This window comes from Acanthochromis polyacanthus, chromosome 19 (genome assembly GCF_021347895.1).
Source record: "Acanthochromis polyacanthus isolate Apoly-LR-REF ecotype Palm Island chromosome 19, KAUST_Apoly_ChrSc, whole genome shotgun sequence".
NCBI lineage: Eukaryota > Metazoa > Chordata > Actinopteri > Pomacentridae > Acanthochromis > Acanthochromis polyacanthus.
In genome coordinates this window covers 29095443-29115046 of record NC_067131.1, presented here as the reverse complement: position 1 = coordinate 29115046, position 19604 = coordinate 29095443, and the positions used below count along the sequence as shown (strand labels likewise).

General features: G+C 39.7%; 2 protein-coding genes across 2 annotated transcripts; one reads left to right on the top strand and one right to left on the bottom strand.

Annotated features, from left to right (window-relative positions):
• Positions 1-4268: 4268 nt before the first annotated feature.
• On the top strand, positions 4269-9321 carry LOC127530201 (zinc finger protein OZF-like). The gene is made up of 2 exons (XM_022213743.2): positions 4269-4450; positions 5506-9321. Exons 1-2 carry the CDS (start codon positions 4336-4338, stop codon positions 6798-6800), a joined length of 1410 nt encoding a protein of 469 aa, XP_022069435.1. The 5' UTR covers positions 4269-4335; the 3' UTR covers positions 6801-9321.
• A 2560-nt stretch (positions 9322-11881) lies between these two features.
• pde6gb (phosphodiesterase 6G, cGMP-specific, rod, gamma, paralog b) lies at positions 11882-15371 on the bottom strand. The gene is made up of 4 exons (XM_022213749.2): positions 15260-15371; positions 13720-13940; positions 13248-13288; positions 11882-13163 (listed from the first exon to the last, which is right to left on the bottom strand). The coding sequence occupies exons 2-4, from the start codon at positions 13863-13865 to the stop codon at positions 13087-13089; spliced, it is 264 nt and encodes an 87-aa protein (XP_022069441.1). The 5' UTR covers positions 13866-13940; positions 15260-15371; the 3' UTR covers positions 11882-13086.
• Positions 15372-19604: the final 4233 nt, after the last annotated feature.

Below are 19604 nucleotides of genomic sequence, written 5' to 3'. Positions count from 1 at the left end.
GGAGCCAGTTGTGTTGTGGGTGGTGGTGATCAGGACTGGAATATTTCTGTGATCATAGGCAGATTTCTGATTATGTTTTATATTATAAGTCAATGGCAGATGGAGCTCACATGGGGCAGTGGTGAGTCGGACAGGACTATGGGCTGGCACAGGGAGCAGGGATGAAGAAGTCCGGAAAGGGGTGTGTGATGTAAACAGGCGTCAGGTGTGAGCAGCACGTGTGGCAATTTGCACAGTATGCTGAAAATTAGCAGCTAGCATCCTACTGCCCAGCTGGTTGGGGTGTATTCCGTCCTGCTTGTAAAATGAATAACGGTTCCAAAATAAATTAAAATTGTCGATAAAACTCAGGTCATAGTCTCTGCAGGCAGAAAGCAGCCATGCATGGAGGCTGAGAAGTCGGCTGAACCTCTCCACTCCCCAAGCCAGTGTTGGGATCGGACCAGATACAAACACCTCTAATCCTGTGGTGTGCAGAAAGTTAAGAAGGTCTCTAAAAGCAACTGTTGTCAACACAGATTGCTTACGGGAGGTGTCATTACAGCCAACATGGACAATAAGCCTGGTGACTGTGGATGGCAGGGCGTGCAAAAGCTCCGGGAGTTTATTCAGGATGACGGCCACAGTAGCACCAGGAAAGCAGCGAGTGACTGTGTTAAAATAGCGGACATTCCTGATGATGGAGTCCCCTAAAATTAATGTGGTCAGAGGGAACAGGGGACGAGGGGGAGCCGGTTTTACCTCACTTGGATCAGATGGGGACTGGGTGCTCTCTAGATGTTGCGGCTTGGAAGAAGCGCGTCGAGAAGAGGATCCCATCAAATGGCAACGGACCGCGTCCCTCAGCAGCCTGCGCCGCGCGGACGAGCCAGCGGGGCGGGATGCCCTGCGTCCCAGCTCAGGGCACTCAGAGGTTGCGGAGATGGAGACGACCTCTGAAGTCGTGAGGGTGGAAACACCAGCTGGAACCGTGTTGAGGGCTGGCAGAAAGGGGCTCACAGCCAGAGCCGCCAAAGTGGAAGCACCAGCTGGGAGAGCCCACTTAGGAACAGTCACCAGGTCTGACTGTTTGGCCAGCAGCGGAAAGTCATCCAGACTCAGGGCCTCATACCGGTTGGACAGTGGGAGTTCATGGGAGGATTGCCGGCTGGTTTTACAGGCCTTTCTGCCAGATGCCACGTACCAGGACTCATGCAGTGGAGTGGAGCTCTATGCTCTGTTGTTCGGGTTTGGAGTAGAAACCACTGCGGCAGCAGGCACGAGCTTAGGCTTCGCACCCAGCAACAGCCAGCAGTCCTCGGCTTGGCGATGTGGCGGTGCGTCCGAGGCAGCCAGCACGGATGAAGCAGGAGCCCCTCCGGGCCGGGGGGCAAGCTGGAAGACGGATGCCATGGCAGCACTTGCCGAGGGCGGTGGATCAACGTCGGTAGCCGGGATGGTGACGTCCAACTCGGCTGAGTCGGCAGGCGAACCTGCGCCCAGCTTGACTACGGAGTTCAGTAGTTTTTCCTCATTTCGGATCCAGTGGAGGTCAGAGATACGGCATTGAAGATCAGCGATTGACCGGGATTTTTGGAGACAGCCATTGCACCCACGTGAAGAGGTAAGTGGGGCCACAAGGGAGGCAGCCATGGAAGTAGAGTATAAGAAGGTTCTTGGATTATGATGATCGATTTGGCTACCAGTTTCGGGTTAAACTTGCGGATCTGATTGATCACAGTCGCTTGAAAAATGTGACAGAATTTGAGTTCACTCAAAATCATTTAAAACTTGCTCAAAAACTTGAAATGTTACCAGTTTTCCGCATAGGATTGACTCAGCAAACAACGCTAGCAACCAGTCGCCATTTTGACAACAAAATTTCATGTAACATGTTGAATTGGTATTTGGTGTGATGAGCATTTATATTGGAGTTACAAAGTTTCGTTGATGAATCCAGCAAATGATGGAAAGGAACCGTCTTTTTGGTGTGATGGACTGAAGCCTCCTCCTGGAAGAAAGTGTCTCAGAAGGTTTGCATCATTTGTTAAGATGAATCCAGGAGGTAGATGGTTGAATGGACAAATTAACTACAAAACTTCTGCAGCACAAATATATCTAAATAAAATATATTCATCTGAAGTTTTATAATAATCTCCTAACTGATGTTTGGACACTGGGGTGTAAGAGACATTTGTTATGAGCGAAACCAAACAAAAATTGCACCTCCAGAAAATATTTTTGACAAAAAACTAAAGAAGCTTTAAAGTAAGTGACTCAAACTAATATTTTTGTTGCTTCTACTGTTAAGCATTGTGGTGCAACAGTCTGCTGGTGTAGAAGCAGTACATGTTCTTTTAATGGTGTTTTGTGGGATAATGCCATCCATCCATCAATTCTCTATACACCACTTTATCCTCACTAGGAGCCTATCCCAGCTGACTCGGGCGAAGGCAGGGGACACTCTGGACAGGTCGCCAGTTTGTCGCAGGGCTACATATACAGACGAACAATCACACTCACATTCACACCTACGGGCAATTTAAAGTAATCAATTAACCTCAGCATATTTTTGGACTGTGGGAGGAAGCCGGAGTGCCCGGAGAAAACCCACGCATGCACAGAGAGAACATGCAAACTCCATGCAGAAAGATCCCAGGCCCAGGCCAGGACTCGAACCAGGGATCTTCTTGCTGCAAGGCGAAAGTGCTAACCACTACGTCACTGTGCAGCCCGGGATAATGCCCTTTCATGATTTTTTAAATTTGTTGCACAATGAACATTGAGCTGAAGCAGCACTTTAAAGACATACTCTAAATCCAGTAGCAAATCTGTCACAGCCTTGTAGCGTTCTGTAAACTTTCACACAACCAGGCTTACCATGTAAACATGAAAATGTTCAATTTAAAGCAAAAGAATTGGAAAAAAGACTCATTAATGACGTGTTTGATTGCTACACCCAGCCTGTAATCAGGCGTAAACTAACCGTGACGTCACCCGTTGGTTTCAACGCTGAGAAAAGGAAGCCCAGATTTTGCTACTTCCTGGTCGCCGTTTTGGATTTTTTGGAGCCAGTGATGTAAAAAGCGTCATCAAACAGGCTGGACCGGAGAGCAACGAGGGGCAGGATTGGCTGAAGACTCTCTTATCCCGCCCACATTTTACCACAGAGGCTTCTGTTGCTGTCTATCAAGTATAGCCACGCCCCCTGGCTCCACTAACTTTAACGATTTATTTCAAATTCAGTATTGATTTATTTTAAGATCGGCCACCTGATCTCTCATTTTGACCATGAAAACTAACGGGGAAAAAAATCCTGAGCTGTAGAAAATCAGTCTATCAAATTTTATTTTCTCCAAAAATGAATTGGGGTCTATGGAGCAAAAGCTTCTTGGAGCCAACCCTAGCGGACGGCGGGATATTGCAAGTTTTTGACACTTCCGGGTTGGCTTCAATTCTGGAGCCAGATGCTACGTCCATTATATATACAGTCTATGCCTGTAATAGCAAACCATAGATAGACAGACAGATTAAACCTTTATTGATCCCGCAGTGGGGAAATTTGCAGTGTATAGCAGCAAAGCCAGAAAAAAAAACGGTACAAAGAAGAGCAGCACACAGTGCACAGATATAAATAATATAGCTGTTGCACTATATATAAGCTTCTACTTCATTGGTTGTTTTTAAAAGCTGCTGGTTCTGTGGTAAATATCAATATTCTCATTTATGTAAATGGGAAAAAAGACTCATTTCATGAAACAGTTGCACATTTCCAAGATTTTTATTTGGGAATTTAACAAAATCTGTCATAACTTACCTTATTTGTTAAATAAATGAAGGCTGCCTATCTTTGCACTAATAAGTATATATGTATTAATATTCATTTAAAAAAAATAATGATTAAGTTTTACCAGTAGTTTCCCAAAACTTCACTTTCTGTGTTAAATTTGCAGGTTTGGTAAATTATATTTTCAATAAAAGTGTAGTTTTATTACTTTAAGGACAGAGAACATGTTTTTAAAATATACAAATGTCAATAAATTACTTTTTTTTGTTGCAAAAATACTGTTCGGATTGTATTAACAGATGACAAAACTACTTTATATTGTCTTATTGTTTTATTTTATTCGTTATTGAAGTCTTTCTTTTCTTTTTCTTTTTTTTTGCTGCTTGTAAAATTATTAATGTTTTCCTGCAGAGAAAACGCCAAACACGGAAGCTGCGTTTGTTACCATGGTGACAGAAACTAAAGGTGTCCGTGAGGATGCCTGTCAGAAATGTGACGCTTTCTGCGCAGGCGCAGCACCTCCGTCTGAGCCTCCGGTTAGTTTTAAAGAAAAGCAGCAGAGCGACACCATGAACCAAGTGGATTCTGTCCAGCAACAGCGGAATGGAATTGTGTGTTTGGAGGAGAAAGTGCAGAAGAAACGCCTCCATCAGCCGCAGGACGTCCTTCTGAAGCAAACCGCCGGTAAGAAGATTGAACAGCTGATGTGGAGAAAACTGCTAACTGCTAGCTGCTGGGAGGCAGGAAGGGAGGCTGGAAGAGACGATTCACTGAAGAAACGAGCTGCTGAGCTTCTGTTCGCCTCAATCTGACCACTGATGGAGAAATAACAGACACATTAATAACGTTAGGAGGGTAATAACTGGGTGGAAAACGGCGGAACTGTTACGTTGACGGTTCAGTGCAGCACCCGGACGGTTTACAACGCGACACACCTCTCGTAGTTCAGCCTGCCCTGAATAAACAGTTTTGGATTTTAGGATTTAATCAGCAGCTTTAAAGAAGGTTTAGAAGAATTTAGTGAATATTTTTAACTACATCATTTACAGAAACAACAAAACATCTTCAGTGTGTTTAGTTTGTAAAAACTTGCAGCACCTCTCTTTCTGTTTGACACAATAAAACTCACACTGGCCACCTGAAATCTTATATTTATGCTTCTTTTTACAGCTTAACTTCCATATAACATGGACTATGAAGCTGTAAGTGATCTGAGGGAGGATGCATCCCACTTGTTAAACCCTTTTAAACCAGGATTGTGTCTGAAATCATCCACTCATTCTTCTCTACTTTCTGTCCATGACTACTGTAAAATTCACTAGTATGTCAGGAGCTAGTCTCCAAAACGACCACTTCTAATCTCGCAAATATAAGATACTTTTATTCTGCTGTTCTTTCCTGGAGTTTTAAAGCCACCAATCAACTGGCTTCAAATCTCAACTCGTTTTCAGCACCTGAACCAAGGAGCTACTTCAACAGAAAATTTTATGACCTTAAATTGAACCTAACCATAACTTAATCTTACTGCAATTTTTTTTGTTGTTGGAAATTTGTTAACTTTTCTGTTTGTAGTAAAAATAATTCATCTTATTGATCTATTGAGGTCCGATCAGACTATGTTCATATGTGTTGTTCTGCAGGTTTGTTAAGATAAATATATAGGCTCCTTTTAATGGTATATTGAGTTCTATGCTGCTGTGTAAAGTTACAGATGCTCATAATGTATTTCTGTGTTTCAGTGTTGCCTCCAGATGTCCAGAAGGTGTTGGTGATTAAAGAGGAAGTTCCTTGGAGCCCCTGTACAGACCAGCAGGACCCAGAGTTCCTCCACATAAAGGAGGAGCAGGAAGAACTGTGGAGCAGTCAGGAGGGAGAGCAGCTTAATGGACAGGAGACTGATATCAGCAGGTTTTCATTCACTGCTGTTCGTGTGAAGAGTGAAGATGATGAAGAAAAGCCTCAGTCATCAAAGGCAGAACATCCAACCAGCAGCTCAGCTAAACAGATTAAAACAGAACCTGATGGAGAGGACTGTGGAGGACCAGAACCAGCCAGGAAATCAGATCTAAGTGGCTGTTTACAACCAAATACTGACGGAAAGACTTCAGACCGCTCTGAGATAGAAGTCAGTATTGATGATTGTAATGATCCTGAGGATGAAGATGAAGAAGAGTGGCAAGAACCTTTGACGGAGTCTGAAGACAGTGATAAAGATTGGAAGGAGACCAAAGCACCTGAGTCTACTGTAAATAGTAATGTGGGATGTAACACTGAGAAAAAAACTTTTAGCTGCACTGAGCTTGATAAACAATTTCTCAGCAAGCAAAATGTAGACGAACAGATGAGAGTTTTCACAGGAGAGAAACCACTAGGTTGCAATTTTTGTGGTAAAATATTTAGACACCATTGTAGCCTTAAAAAACACATGAGAGTCCACTCTGGAGAGAAACCGTTTGGCTGTGACATTTGTGGTAAAAGATTTACTCAAAGCGCACATCTGAAGACACACACAAGAGTCCACACAGGAGAGAAACCATACGCTTGCACTGTTTGTGATAAGAGATACACACAACGAGTGGATCTGGAGACTCACATGAGAGTCCACACAGGAGAGAAACCATTTGCCTGCAAGGACTGCGGTAAAAGATTTAACCAAAAAGCACATTTGACGGCCCACCTGAGAGTCCACACAGGTGAGAAGCCATTTGCCTGTGAAGATTGTGGTAAAAGATATACGCAACGAGTGGACTTGAAGAAACACATGAGAGTTCACACGGGAGAGAAACCATTCGGCTGTGATGACTGTGGCAAAAGATTTAACCAAAAGGCGCATTTGCAGAGACACATGAAAGTCCACACGGGAGAGAAACCGTTTGGATGTGACGATTGTGGACAAAAGTTTACCCAAAAGGCACATTTGACGACACACATGAGAGTCCACACAGGAGAAGAACCGTTTGTTTGCAGTGAATGTGGACAAAGATTTGTTTGGAAAACAAATCTGAAGAGACACATGAGAGTCCACACAGAGTAGAAACTGATCAGGATGAAAAATTTACCATGTGGAAGTGTGTTAGAGCGTTGTGGCACTTGGTTTTCCACCAGAGGCAATAACATAATGTGTGCAAAACTGGGTGTATTTTTGGATATTTAACCCTTTGAACTCCAAAAACCCATCAGAATGTCTGAAAGGCTTGTCATTGTTCTTAAAAAGCAGTCAGAAGTACACCATTTATCAGAGCCAGAAACTGTAGAAACATAAAGAATGGCTGGATTTTTAACTCTTTAAATGACACAAGCGTGAAACATGCATCTGTTCTTTTAAAATTGTAATATTAAACAAAACAAATCACTTTACATGTCTTATTTATAAATTTGCCAATAATAAGCTTTAATCTCATCAGGATATGTTAAAGAGAAAAAAAAATCCAGCACAACTGTGATTGTCACAGATTTAGCCATTTCTCTTGAACTACAGGCCATGTAATCCCTGAGCAAAGAGGAAATAATGTGGAAAATAATTTAAAACGTACACTACCATTCAAAAATTTGGGGTCACCCAGACTATGCCATGTTTTTCATGAAAACTCCACTTTTATTCATGTGCTAGCATAACTGCACAAGGGTTTTCTAATCATCAATGAGCCTTTCAACACCATTAGCTAACACAATGTAGCATTAGAACACAGGAGTGATGGTTGCTGGAAATGTTCCTCTCTATCCCTGTGTAGATATTCCATTAAAAATCAGCCGTTTCCAGCTAGAATAGTCATTTAGCAAATTAACGATGTCCACACTGGATTTCTGATTCATTTAATGTTATCGCCTATCTACCTCAGGACTTTTCTAAGTGATCCATAAAATTCTGAACGGTAGTGTAAGTGGTAAAATATCTATAATATTTTGTTTTTCCAATATCGGTAACACTTGTTTGTTGAACATTTAGAATATGTTCCTAGACATGCAGGATGAAATAAACGAGCCCACAGTGAGGAAAAATGAGACATCAAAGCTTCCAGAAACTGTGGGGTTCTGAGGGTTCAACTTAAAATGTTTGCAATAGTCAAAATATCGGTGAGAAAATTCAGAAAAGGAAAAGATTCCACATCATTCTGCTGGTTTTCTGTGTATTGTCCGACTTTTTTTTGCTGATGTTTAATCTAACATTTGTCAGAATAGGAAATACTCTGCATACAGTACTAATTACAGTAAGGTCCTCATCGCTAAGCGTGTGAACTAGAATCTAGAGAATGTTTGTCCATTCTGGTAGTAACTGAATTACAATGTGTAGAAAAATATATATTAATTGATGTATATTTCAAGAAATATAGATTAACTGGCATTTGATTCAACAACAAGTGGCAGTGAGGCAAACTTTTGTTACACATCAGTGGCTATGTGGACAAATGGGTGATTTATCTTAATTATCGAAGTATAAAATATAAGCAGTGTAGAAATTTAGATTTTTTTTAAGAAGCCACACATATTAATCGCTCATTACTAAATTTACTGCAGTCATGAGCCTAGATTGTGCATTTTTGATATTTAAACCAACAGGTTTTGGCTCCCCCTCGAGCTGAATGCAATACTTTTAAATATATAAGTTTAGTGAAAACATGTGAACGCATGTCTCAATTTTTTTAGTTGATATTCAGTGCAAACGCTTAAAAAAGACCATTGTTGACAAAAACTCATAAAGTCGAAACAGTGATGTTTTGAAATATCTTTAACGAATTAAAATCAACAAATTCTGTAGAGGATCAGTTTTGATCCACTGTTTTCTCAAAAAACGCCAAAAACATTGAAGAAAATGGAGGCAAATGTTCAAAATTTTACATTTTCAGAGCAGAATATCAGTAAGGGACCACTGAAGATGAATTTAGAGATAAAAATTACAGCCAGATAGAGTTTAAGTCATCCATTGCTGCGCCCCCTTGTGGTGAGTGAAAGTCGTTTTATGTGCCTGAGTCGTGAGTAGAATGTACAACCCATAACACACAATGATGAGGTTTCTCTTGAATGAATGTGTAGCCCCAGGGCATCATGGGAAACATCTGAACCTCACCTGATCTAACAGCTGATTGGTTCAGATGTTACTGTGAGTCTTTATGTTAGCTTAATTGGACAGATTTTTTAAAAAAATAAACGTTTATGAGTCTGAGAAGCTGAAAATGTTCAGATTTCACATCAAAAACTGCACAAATTATATCACATTTCTAGTTTACTGTAGATTAACATTGGACTGATTTAAAAATACTAAAAATCCAGATCAGTGGCATGTCAGGAGTCTTAAAATATCTTTACAAATGTGAAACTCTGACAGATTCTTAATAAAAGCTGTTTTCTTGGGACTCATTCTGTTGTATTTGAGTGTTTATTGATGTTTTCAGTGTATTTCTGTAGTTTTAGGGGAGCAGATCTGCTGAGCTGAGAAAGAATTCATGTAAAATGGAAATAAAACCATGAACTGAACTTTAATTCTGTCATAATTAAAACCTTAAAACTACTATCAAACCAACATTTTTTTAAAAATTAAAATTGATTCAAAACCACAATGAGTCTCTTTGTTTTTGCTGCTGTTTATTCTAATTTTCACCATTATTATTAATCATGTTGTTGTCGTCTCTGCTGTTTTTGTGTTTTACTTCTTCCTGCATCTCCTCTGCTTCCTGTTAGATTCTCCTGTTTTATGTTAAACTTCGATCTGCTTTGTTTACACTGACCCCACCCTCGTTAGTTTCACCTGAGTCTTGTTACCCCATCAGCTCTCTGAGTATTGAGGTTTTCTGGGAATTGCCACCGTGTTCTTCTGCCACATCTTCACTTGTACTATGCTCTGTCCTCATCAAGTTTTGCTGCATTTGGACGTTTTTTCGCATGCATCAGATGCAAGTAAAAACTCACTTTCTGTTTTCCAACCTGTGACTTTAGTATCCTACAGGTAATAACACGTTTGTCTTCTTTCTGTTTAAATATATGAACTGGATGCAATTAAAGAACACTTCTCTGCTTCCAGTCACCAACCTCTTGCACCATCTGAACCACACATACCCAGAATATAACATAAAATGTATTTTAATTAAAAATATCCCACCTCATCTATTGAAGATTATGAATTCTGCATATTATATTAAGGGGCTTGCACATTTTCAGCTCAAGTTAAATGAGAAAGTCTGGCAGATGTGTCAGATTTATTTCCCTTTCCAGTGACTTTTTTTGGTCTTAATTGTTTATTTTTTATCCTTTATTGACCCAAAACCCAACTGCACTTTGAAACCTCCTACCTGTGTGGAATCAGTGTCTTTGTGAATCTAACAGTACATCTGCAAAAAGGTAAAAAAAAAAAAGTCAGAGCCAAAATGGATTATGAGGCAAAGCGTATGCAGATGAAGAAATTGAGATGTTGCTGCTAAAAGTACAAAAAACTCTTTGAAGTAGTAGAAAAGCATTCAGATACTTAAGTAAAAGTAACAATACCTCATTTGCATGCAAATTTCATATTCAAAATTTGAATTTAGTAAGTTTAATAAGCAAAATGTACTTCAAATGTTTAAACTTAAGATAGTTGTTCTACATTCAGTTGGTCCCTGACAACTTTACACTGATATGTTGTTTTTTCAATTAAATTACAGCTGCATGAATGTGCGTGTTCCTTTTTACTGCTGTTAATGTTGAAGGTGAAGCTGATTTTCACTAACTTATATCCTATAATAATATCATCATATGTTTGTTGTATTGCAGTCTTGGAGGAAGTATTTATCTCAAAAAGGCCAACGTTTGTTTTAAAGACACCATTTTACAGCTAATCCAAGAAGTTTTTAGGAAAAGGTAGTAAAAATGTAAAAAAAAAGATTAAAAAAAAACAGCTAAAAAAAATTGTGATTAAGAAGTTTGGAGATTCACTGATTTAAAAAGCCAGGAGGATCATAAAAAATAGTCTGAGAAGTAATTAGAGCTGTTTGACAAATGTAGTATAAATCTGCATAAAATGAAAATACTCAAGTAAGTGCGAGTACCTCAGATTTGTACTTGAGTAAATGTACTTAGATTACAGCACTGCATGTTTCTAGCTTCAGTCACTGATGCTGCTTTTACCCTCTGGTCACCCTGAAATTGTTTAGTTAGCATCTATGATTTAACTTCTGTCTGTCCAAGAACTGCATGAACAATAATGGATTAAAGATTTTATTATTTCTATTTCACATCACTTGATCAACTTTATGACTTTATACTTAGCTGTATAATACATAGGCGTTTCTAGACCATTTTTGGGGGTGCTCAAACACCCCTAAATTGAATCCTGGCACCCCTAAAATTTGAGAGATTTTTTTTGTATTGCATGTCCTTTTTATTAACAAACCAGAAAAGTGCTGAAAACTAGGCACGTTTTTGACAAGTTTCCAAAATTACGCTTATGTATGTTACTTTTGTATGTTACTTTTGACGGAAAAAAAGTTCACTTTTGTCCGTCAAAAAGTAACATACATAATCGTAATTTTGGAAACTTGATAGGCCATTTGTCAAAAACGTGCCTAGTTTACTATCTTTTCATATGTTTCTATTGTTAAGGCAATCATCAAAGTGTAATAAAATGTCCTTTGATTAATCAATAAAAGAATATGAATGTCTAGATGATTTGTTACACATTATTACTCCTTAGCTGATTTTTACTCATATCCATAATTTATGTCAAAAATAACATTTCAGATATTTATATCGTCATATCGGCACAAACAAAGCCACTTTTACCATTTGTGTGTTTGTAATCACATATAGGCCTGCCTAAAATTCTGTATTTAAATTATTGTTTGAATATTATAAGTGGATTAAAATATATCAAGTTCAGAGTTCCGTCTTTCATTTGTTAAAAATTTAAAAGAAGTGCAGCTTAAATGAAGCGCTTCAACTAGCTTGCATGTGAAATTTATTTAATGTGCTTAAATTGAAAGGGCTTTATTTGACCTTTTTTTCTGCTTGCATGTGTTTCTACTTTAGTCTCCTCACTTGTCATTATTTCTGGGTTTTTCTTTATTCAAAGCTTGTATATGTGAGCATGTGATAAAAACCGCTTGAGATCTTGACCTACACACTGTAGGGAACAATCTGACCACAATGAAAACTCTCCTGTTTTATTTTCCTCTTTTTATGCTTTATTTTTTGTTCCGTCGTCCTGTAGAGAGGACAAAGCTCCATTACACATCTCTTCTGGCCGTGAACTGAAACATCCATCCAACTCATCCCTCTGCCTCCACCAGCTTCACGTCGGCAGGTAAAACTTATCTTCACCGTTAGAATAATAATGTTTTGAAAGTGTGGCGGGCAGCAGGGTGATGATGATGATGATGGAGGTGAAATCAGAAGCAAACTGGCAGATGGTTGAAGGACAATGAGGAAAATGTAAAATATACTAAACTTTACAACTAAAATAAGGAGCTTAAAAACACAAATATAAACCCACAGGGCAAAGTGAAAGTATGAGAAATAAACACGCAATAAACAGAATACATTAAAACAGTACAAAGGAGATGCAAAGCCGATGACGACACAAACTATCGGTAGCTGTGATGATATAATTTGGGTTTTCCTTGATGTTTGTTATGTGTGGTTTATTTCTGATGTGCCGCCAGATTTCCTCGTGTTGATCAACTACCAGCGGAATTCCACAAAAAATGACGGTAGAAAATTTTTCCTTGTGAAGTCGGGTGCAGTTTAAAACCAGAGGGAAAAGAGGGATTTCTGATTTACCCACTGGAAGGTTACGCTCAGCAATGGCAAGCTGGTGTCGGCTCTCTACAGAATTCAGGTTTAGTTATTTTAAACATTCGGCGTCAATGGTGAAAGCCTCCAAAGGTGGCGAGAAGAGGCGCCAAAGCTCGTGAAGCGGGAACCCACCCCCTCCACGGGTTTGTCACTTAAACTCAAATTGAGGCTGCCTTGCTTGCGTAAGTTTCGTGTTTGGTCCGTGAGGAGGATAGAAAAGAAGGAAAACGAAGGTAGAAGACAGAGCGAAAGAGGAGAGAGCGGCTGTTTTTAAGGAAACAACAGCGCAGAGCTACTCAGTGAAGTCGAGAGAAACTCAACGGATGCTAACGATCAGCAGATGGTGTGAGTGAGATGAGGAAGAATCCAGAGTTAGAGAAGGGTTTTGATTTTTTTGTAGATTTTTTTTTCTCTTTTTCCATTTTTTGTGTTCATTACAGTTCGTTGTGGTTGTCTGTTTGGAGCGGTTCCACTTGAATCTTGGAGTCGGAGCCCGAGGCGGGTGGTTTGAGGAGTGTCGCCTGGGATCCTCAGGGGATCGCAGGAAGACGCTCGAAGGCTCAGATGATGCCGTACTGGGCCAGCTCGTGCAGCTCCAGGTGATTGAAGGCCTCCCAGGGGCAAATGACGGTGATGTCTGCGAAATAAGACAAACATGTGAGGTTGTTTGAACCCTTGCTGGGCAGACAAACTAATATTTTAAACCTTATCGTGAACTCACCTGTGCCTAAGCCCTCCATTCCAGGGATGTCGTCACCAAATCTGCAAATATTAAAACAGAGGAACATCATAAAACAAGTCATAAAACGCATCATAAAAATAAATTAGTTTTGTATATTAGGAGCAATTCTGAACAGAAGGGTGTTGAGGAGTGATTTGAAAGTGGTCAGGCTGGTGCAGTCATGGATGTGTTGGGAGTTCCAGGGAGTCGGAGCAGATATGAGAAGGATCTGTTGCCCCAGGTTTAGGTACTTGGCTGAGGTATGGAGAGTCTTGGCTATGGAGGACTTAGTGGGTCAGAAGGAGGACTTTGAACTGGATGGACTGGAGGTTTTGGAGGACGGGGTGATGTGGGTGAGGAGACGGGCAGCAGAGTTCTGGATATACTGAGGACTTTTCAAGATGAATCACAGAGAATCACTGCTGCCGACTAGTTCTGACTCTTCTGAGCAATAAAACAATGGTAAACGTACCCCTGGATTCCCTTCTTCGGAGGCTTGCTCTTGAACTGGCGGGTCTGCCTCTGCTTGAACTTGGGGGGTCCCTTGCGTGGGGTGGCGGGTCCTCCGCTGACCCGGGTGGCCGACTTGATCTCAGCTTTGGGTGGCTCGAGATTCATTTCTTATTTGTGATTCGTGCGTTGCAGGCTTTTGGCTTTAGACACCTCTCGGAAGTGTAGTCGTCGTGATGAAATCTTAACAACAGAAACGACAAGAAAAAAAACATTAGAAGCAAGTAAAGGTTCTTTTAATTTGGTCTAGTTCCGTGCAGCAGGTCACTTGCAGCTCCTGTCACCTCTGTGTGACATTACAGAACGTAATCCGATTACTGACTGGACGAGCACGATCCAGGATTTACCGTCATGTTATACACACCCAGTGATCGAACCTCGCTGCAGCCTGTCCCTGAGGAAGATGACCCAATTTCCCATAATCCCCAGCTCAAGTTAATAAGTGCTCCCCTCTCAGTTTCAAGGCAGACGTAATCTCGTTAAAGCAAGGACAACACGGCAGAAACGCTGAGCGACGCAGCGAGAGGCTCAACGATCAATCCGCTCACCGTGTCCCGATGACGATGACCGTCCTGACCAGAGCTTAACCCGCAGAATTCAGACATCCAAAATAACAATTATAAGAAAATGTGTGCAGACTACAAAAATGACTGCTTGGTCCGCACCTAGCTGTCTTTTCGTGCCAAAAGATAAGTTATACTTCTTGTGCACTCTCAAAAAATTCTTAACATCTGTAAAATGTATATTTTTTAGGGTTTTAGGGTTATTCTTTGATATTTCAGCTTTACTAAATTGTTTATGCCATACTGAGAATGGAAAACTGAATTAAACTTTGCAAAGATTCTTATTTTTTCCAGAATTTACCAGCTTTTTGTTTTAAAGAAATGTTTTTATAAGAAAAAAAGATGTTGGCTTTCTTCAAAAAATTGAAAAAGTCAAAGATTTTTTTTAATATCAGTGCTGAAATTCTTCTTGTATTGATCATCAAATGCTAAAAAAAAAACCAAACCAAGCAGCTGATTGATGAGCATAACTGGTAAATAAAGTAAACAACCATCAATGTCTTAAATAAAGCACAAAAATGCCTCCAGGGTGTGTTCACATTTTACAATTCTTTTCCAGTCAGATAAATGCATCATAAAAATAACTGATTTCTTATGTCCCCTGTGTCATAGACTGTATTTGTTAGATTTGAACACTATTGTTTGAATCTAAATAAAGGACAGAGGTGCTCAAACAATCAATATAATCATCTGCAGCAAGAAACTTCAATAAGTAACTTACTTGGCATGTTTAATCACATTACAAAATACACTATAAATTATCGTTTAACCTCCATGATGATCTCTGAAGCTGTAAATCTGCAGCACAGTTTGTTTTTATCTTGGATTTTTAGAGTTTGCTGCAGTTAAACAAGTGAAATAAACTGACTTCCATACAGCTCCAGAATAAAGTTTGCAAGAATAGATCCAGACGGTGTGGGCTGATGTGGGTTTACTCACCGGCTGCTTGGGTGAAGGACAGCCAGACGAGTGAGCGCAGCACTGCTCTGTCTAGCAGATGAGTGGACTTCTATGCTAGGCTTGCTGTGAAGCCACTCGGGGCTCAGAGTCCCTCTTATAGTCTGAGCAGATTATTGAAACGCCGCCTTTGTAATGTCAACACTTCACATGTCTGAGGTCTGGGTGACGTCTAAACTTAAACTGTGTTCAGTTCACTCAGAGGTGGAAAGGAACTTAATTATTCAAGTACAGTTTTCAGGTACTTTTACTTGACTGTTTTACTTTCTTGGCACTTTCTGCTTCCATTTTGACACAGTCTGATTTCTATATTAATCTGACAACTGCAGAGTCTAGTCACTCAGCACAATTTAGATTTTAGCATCAGATACATTTAGACTGCTTTAAAAAGTAGGATAATATGATTCACACTCGGAGTACTTTATCTGGAACACCTGCTTAATCTAATACAATCCAGTACAAGAGCTGAGTCACAACGTCCAGCTGTACATTTATAGTGTTCAGGCTGGTAGCATTGAGCTGTTTTTGTGCATGTTCCAACCACAGAAGCTGTACCTTTAGAACCTCTCATGATTCCCACTACAGGGTTGGTACATCTGAGTGGCCCTAAAAAAAAAAAGAGGAAAAAAAAGCCGTATTTGTTAAACTCAGAAAGACGAGCATCTTTTTTTTTCTGCCCTCTTGATCGATTTCCTCATCCAGTAGCAGTAACTACTACTGGAGTGTTCTTGGTTTACGTTATCCTTGACCTACAGCGTTTCGTCTTTATGTCGGAACTGGTTACGTGGAACTAACTGGCGAGTGGAGTGGACGAATAAGTCGTCACAGGGCGCCATAACATGACTTTGGTCCTCGGTATTTATGGCTTTTCCGAAGAACTGATTAATATCGTGATGCACGTAATGACTTTGTTTACATTTTTGGCGGAGTTCCGACTTGTGGGTGTAGGAACGGAACTCCGACATAAGTCGAGGACCTCCTGTATTTGTTATTGTTTTTAGCAGTTAAAGCTGTTGGATCCTACAATGGAAACAGAACGTATGAAAAGGCTGATTACAAGACTTTTCCTGTGAACGTTTGCACCACCTCACGCCTGCCTGAGTTCCTGCAATGAAACACTTTTGTTAAAAATGTGTAAATTCTGATTGCGTAGTGATTCTGCTTGTTGACTGTCAGGACTGTGGTTGTAGCTGTCACAATAGTCAGATCATTCTCCACAGCGCTAGAATGTAGAATGGTCTGATTGTACCCCATTATCATTCTACTATAGACGGATAAAGAGTGTCTGAGATGTTTGTGTTTCTTTGATGTGGGTCTAAGAACAGGATTTCCAACAGTGTTTAGTCAAAATAGTAGACCCTCCAGAAAAACGCGGGCTAAAATCCTTGATTATGCGAATAAACATGCAGGGTTTTTATGCCATTTTGTGCGGGGAAATTGTGGAAAGTTGCAAAGTATGCGAATAGTTGTGAAATATGCAAAAATATGCGCGATTCATCTGCCGTCTGGCCGCGGAGGGATGTGTCCTCTAATCAGACACTGGGTCTGCTGCGGGGTTACTGGACTGACAGCCTGTGTGTTGGGAGGGGGAGAAGCTCACAGCAGCACCTGCTGCTTGTTGAGGACAGTAACTGCAGAATGATCCCAGTTTTCCTGTCAGTCTCCAAAACGGCAGAAAAATTCGCTAGATTTGTGGCTAGTCGCTTTTGACAAAAAGTCGCTAGGACGCTTTGGAAAGTCGCTAGATTTAGCGAGAAAGTCGCTAAGTTGGCAACACTGGCGCCGTACTCCGCATCAGCTCGTGCTTCTAGTGTGTGTGTGTGAATGCACGAACTGATGACGTCAGGCCGGGCGTCACATAAAAACTCACAACTCCATTTATATTGGTTATAGTTTTCTCATTTTATGCGGAAATTGTGAAATCAAGTGGGACCAGCATATTTCTCTTTTTTTTTCGTGGAAATGTGAGATTCTTGCGGGAATTATGCGCTGTTTTGCGGGGATTATGCGGCCTTTTGGGAAATAATTGACTCTCAGTAATACTTATTAAATCAGAGATTTGAGCCAGCATGGGGCAGGTGGAGATAAAACAGATGAGGATACGTGGATGCAGATTATGGATTCAGCAGGAAGCTTCCTGAAAGGCCCACTGGCCCACTTCCTGCTTGTTGTGCAACCATCTCACCATCTGCTTCATCCTCCAACCTGTAGAGGGGTCTTAGATCATCTTAAGGAACATTTAACGTTAAAACCCTGCAGTAAGAGGCATTAATCTGACACCTGTGGTTAGAAATTACATGCTAAGGCCACACTGGACACATGAAAAAACATCCCAAACATGCTTTCCTTCATAGTTAATTCTGCTTTGTGTTTTTCTTCTGTCTTGCACTTTAACTTTAAACCAGTAAAACAAGATTTGGCAGCAAAGTTATTGTGACTTTTAGCGCTAATGTGGATCAAAAATGTCCCAAATCTGAGTCCTACAATTCCCATGATGCAGCAGCTCTTATCAGACTCCATATGTAGTAAATGTCCACATATTTCTGTTAACACTGTTTATTTAGAAGCTGGAGGTTTAGATCACATCTTAACAGCTGTTATCAAATTGTAGAGGTTAAAAATTACTTTTCTTTTTTGTTAAGTTTGGCATCAACTTTCAAAGTTTAACTAATTTTATTGACAGCAGCTGAGAAGTTATGAAAGATTCTGTGTAGTTAAGCTTAAAGGAACCAAAAATCAGACCAGATATAAAATATAGAGGGGATTTATACAGGTACAAATTATACAGAGTTGTTCAAAAAATGTTTACAATACTCATAGTTTAGTTTGTAAAAAGAAACTACATGTAGATTCTGAGGTGCTCTTAAGTCGATACAAACTACCGTTCCCAAGTTTGGGGTCGTCCAGATTATTCCATGTTTACCATGAAAACTCACACTTTCATCCATGTGCTAACATAACTGTAACAAGGGTTTTCTAATCATCAATGAGCCTTTCAACATCATTAGCTAACACAATGTAGCATTAGAACACAGGAGTGATGGATGCTGGAAATGTTCCTCTGTACCCCTATGGAGATATTCCATTAAAAATCAGCCTTTTTTTTTAGATAGAATAGTCATTTACCACATTAACAATGTCTACACTGGATTTATCATTCATTTACTGTTATTTTCATTAAAAAAAAGAACAAAACTGCTTTTCTTTCAAAAAATAAGCACATTTTAAAGTAGCCTCAAACTTTTGAACGGTATTAATCTGCAGCTGTTTTGATGATTGACTAATCAGTTTAAGAATTTTTAAGCAAAAATTGTCAAAAATTTAGATTGTGGCTTTGTAAATATTTTCAGGTTTCTTTCCTCCTCTGAGACAGGAAACTGAATATCTTTGAGTTGTGGACAAAACAAGACATTTGTGTTTTTTGAGAAGCACTGATCAGCATTTCCACCGTTTTCTGACGTGCTATGGACCAAACAACTAATTGATTAACTGAGAACATAACAGGTTATTGACAGTTGAAATAATGATGCAAAGAAATTCTTTTTTAAATTTTTTATATAAAAATAGAGGGGAAATATAATTATTTTCATTTTATTCAATCCTTTTTAAAGATTGAGTTATGAAAATCTTAAGCTATACTTTGAAAGAAACTGTCCTGAATGATTTCTTGTGTGTATGCTTAAAAACAATGGCTGTTACTGATTTATCCCTTTTACTACTTCGATTAATTGACTGTTTGGTCAAAAAAAATAGAAAAATGAAACAAAAATTACTATCATGTATTATTTAAGGGGAGTTGCCACCACAGCACTTTGGTTTTTAGGGGTTGCCAATAAAAGAAATGTTGGAAATAGTTAGTTCAAGGTCCACATGCTGACATTTACTAAGTAATTTGAGAGAAACTTTTCTTGTCAAACTTTAGTATCAGATTTATCAGTTTCATTGGTTCTGTTCTGTGAAGCTGGGGAAAAAACTCTTGATCGCTGAGTCTCATTTTGCTTCGTGTTTGATTTACCTCTCTTATGTTGGCATGTTGAATTAAGTTTGTTTCCTTTCAGTGAGAGATGTGAGTCGTTTTGTGTTTCTGCAGCTGATGACTGCTGAGCTAATCTCACAGCAGGACGGCTGAAGGGCATACGTGTCCGAATCTGAATTCTGAGTGAATGAATGTTCAGACACAACAAGCAGAGGGTTAAAATACGAGCAAAACCTACAGAACTGTGCAAAGTTTCAATCACTGACTGTCTATTTTTCTATGTCAGGAAGTAGTCTCATTATCCAGCAGCAGATGTGCAAATTATATACTAAAACAGAGTCCAAAACTAGT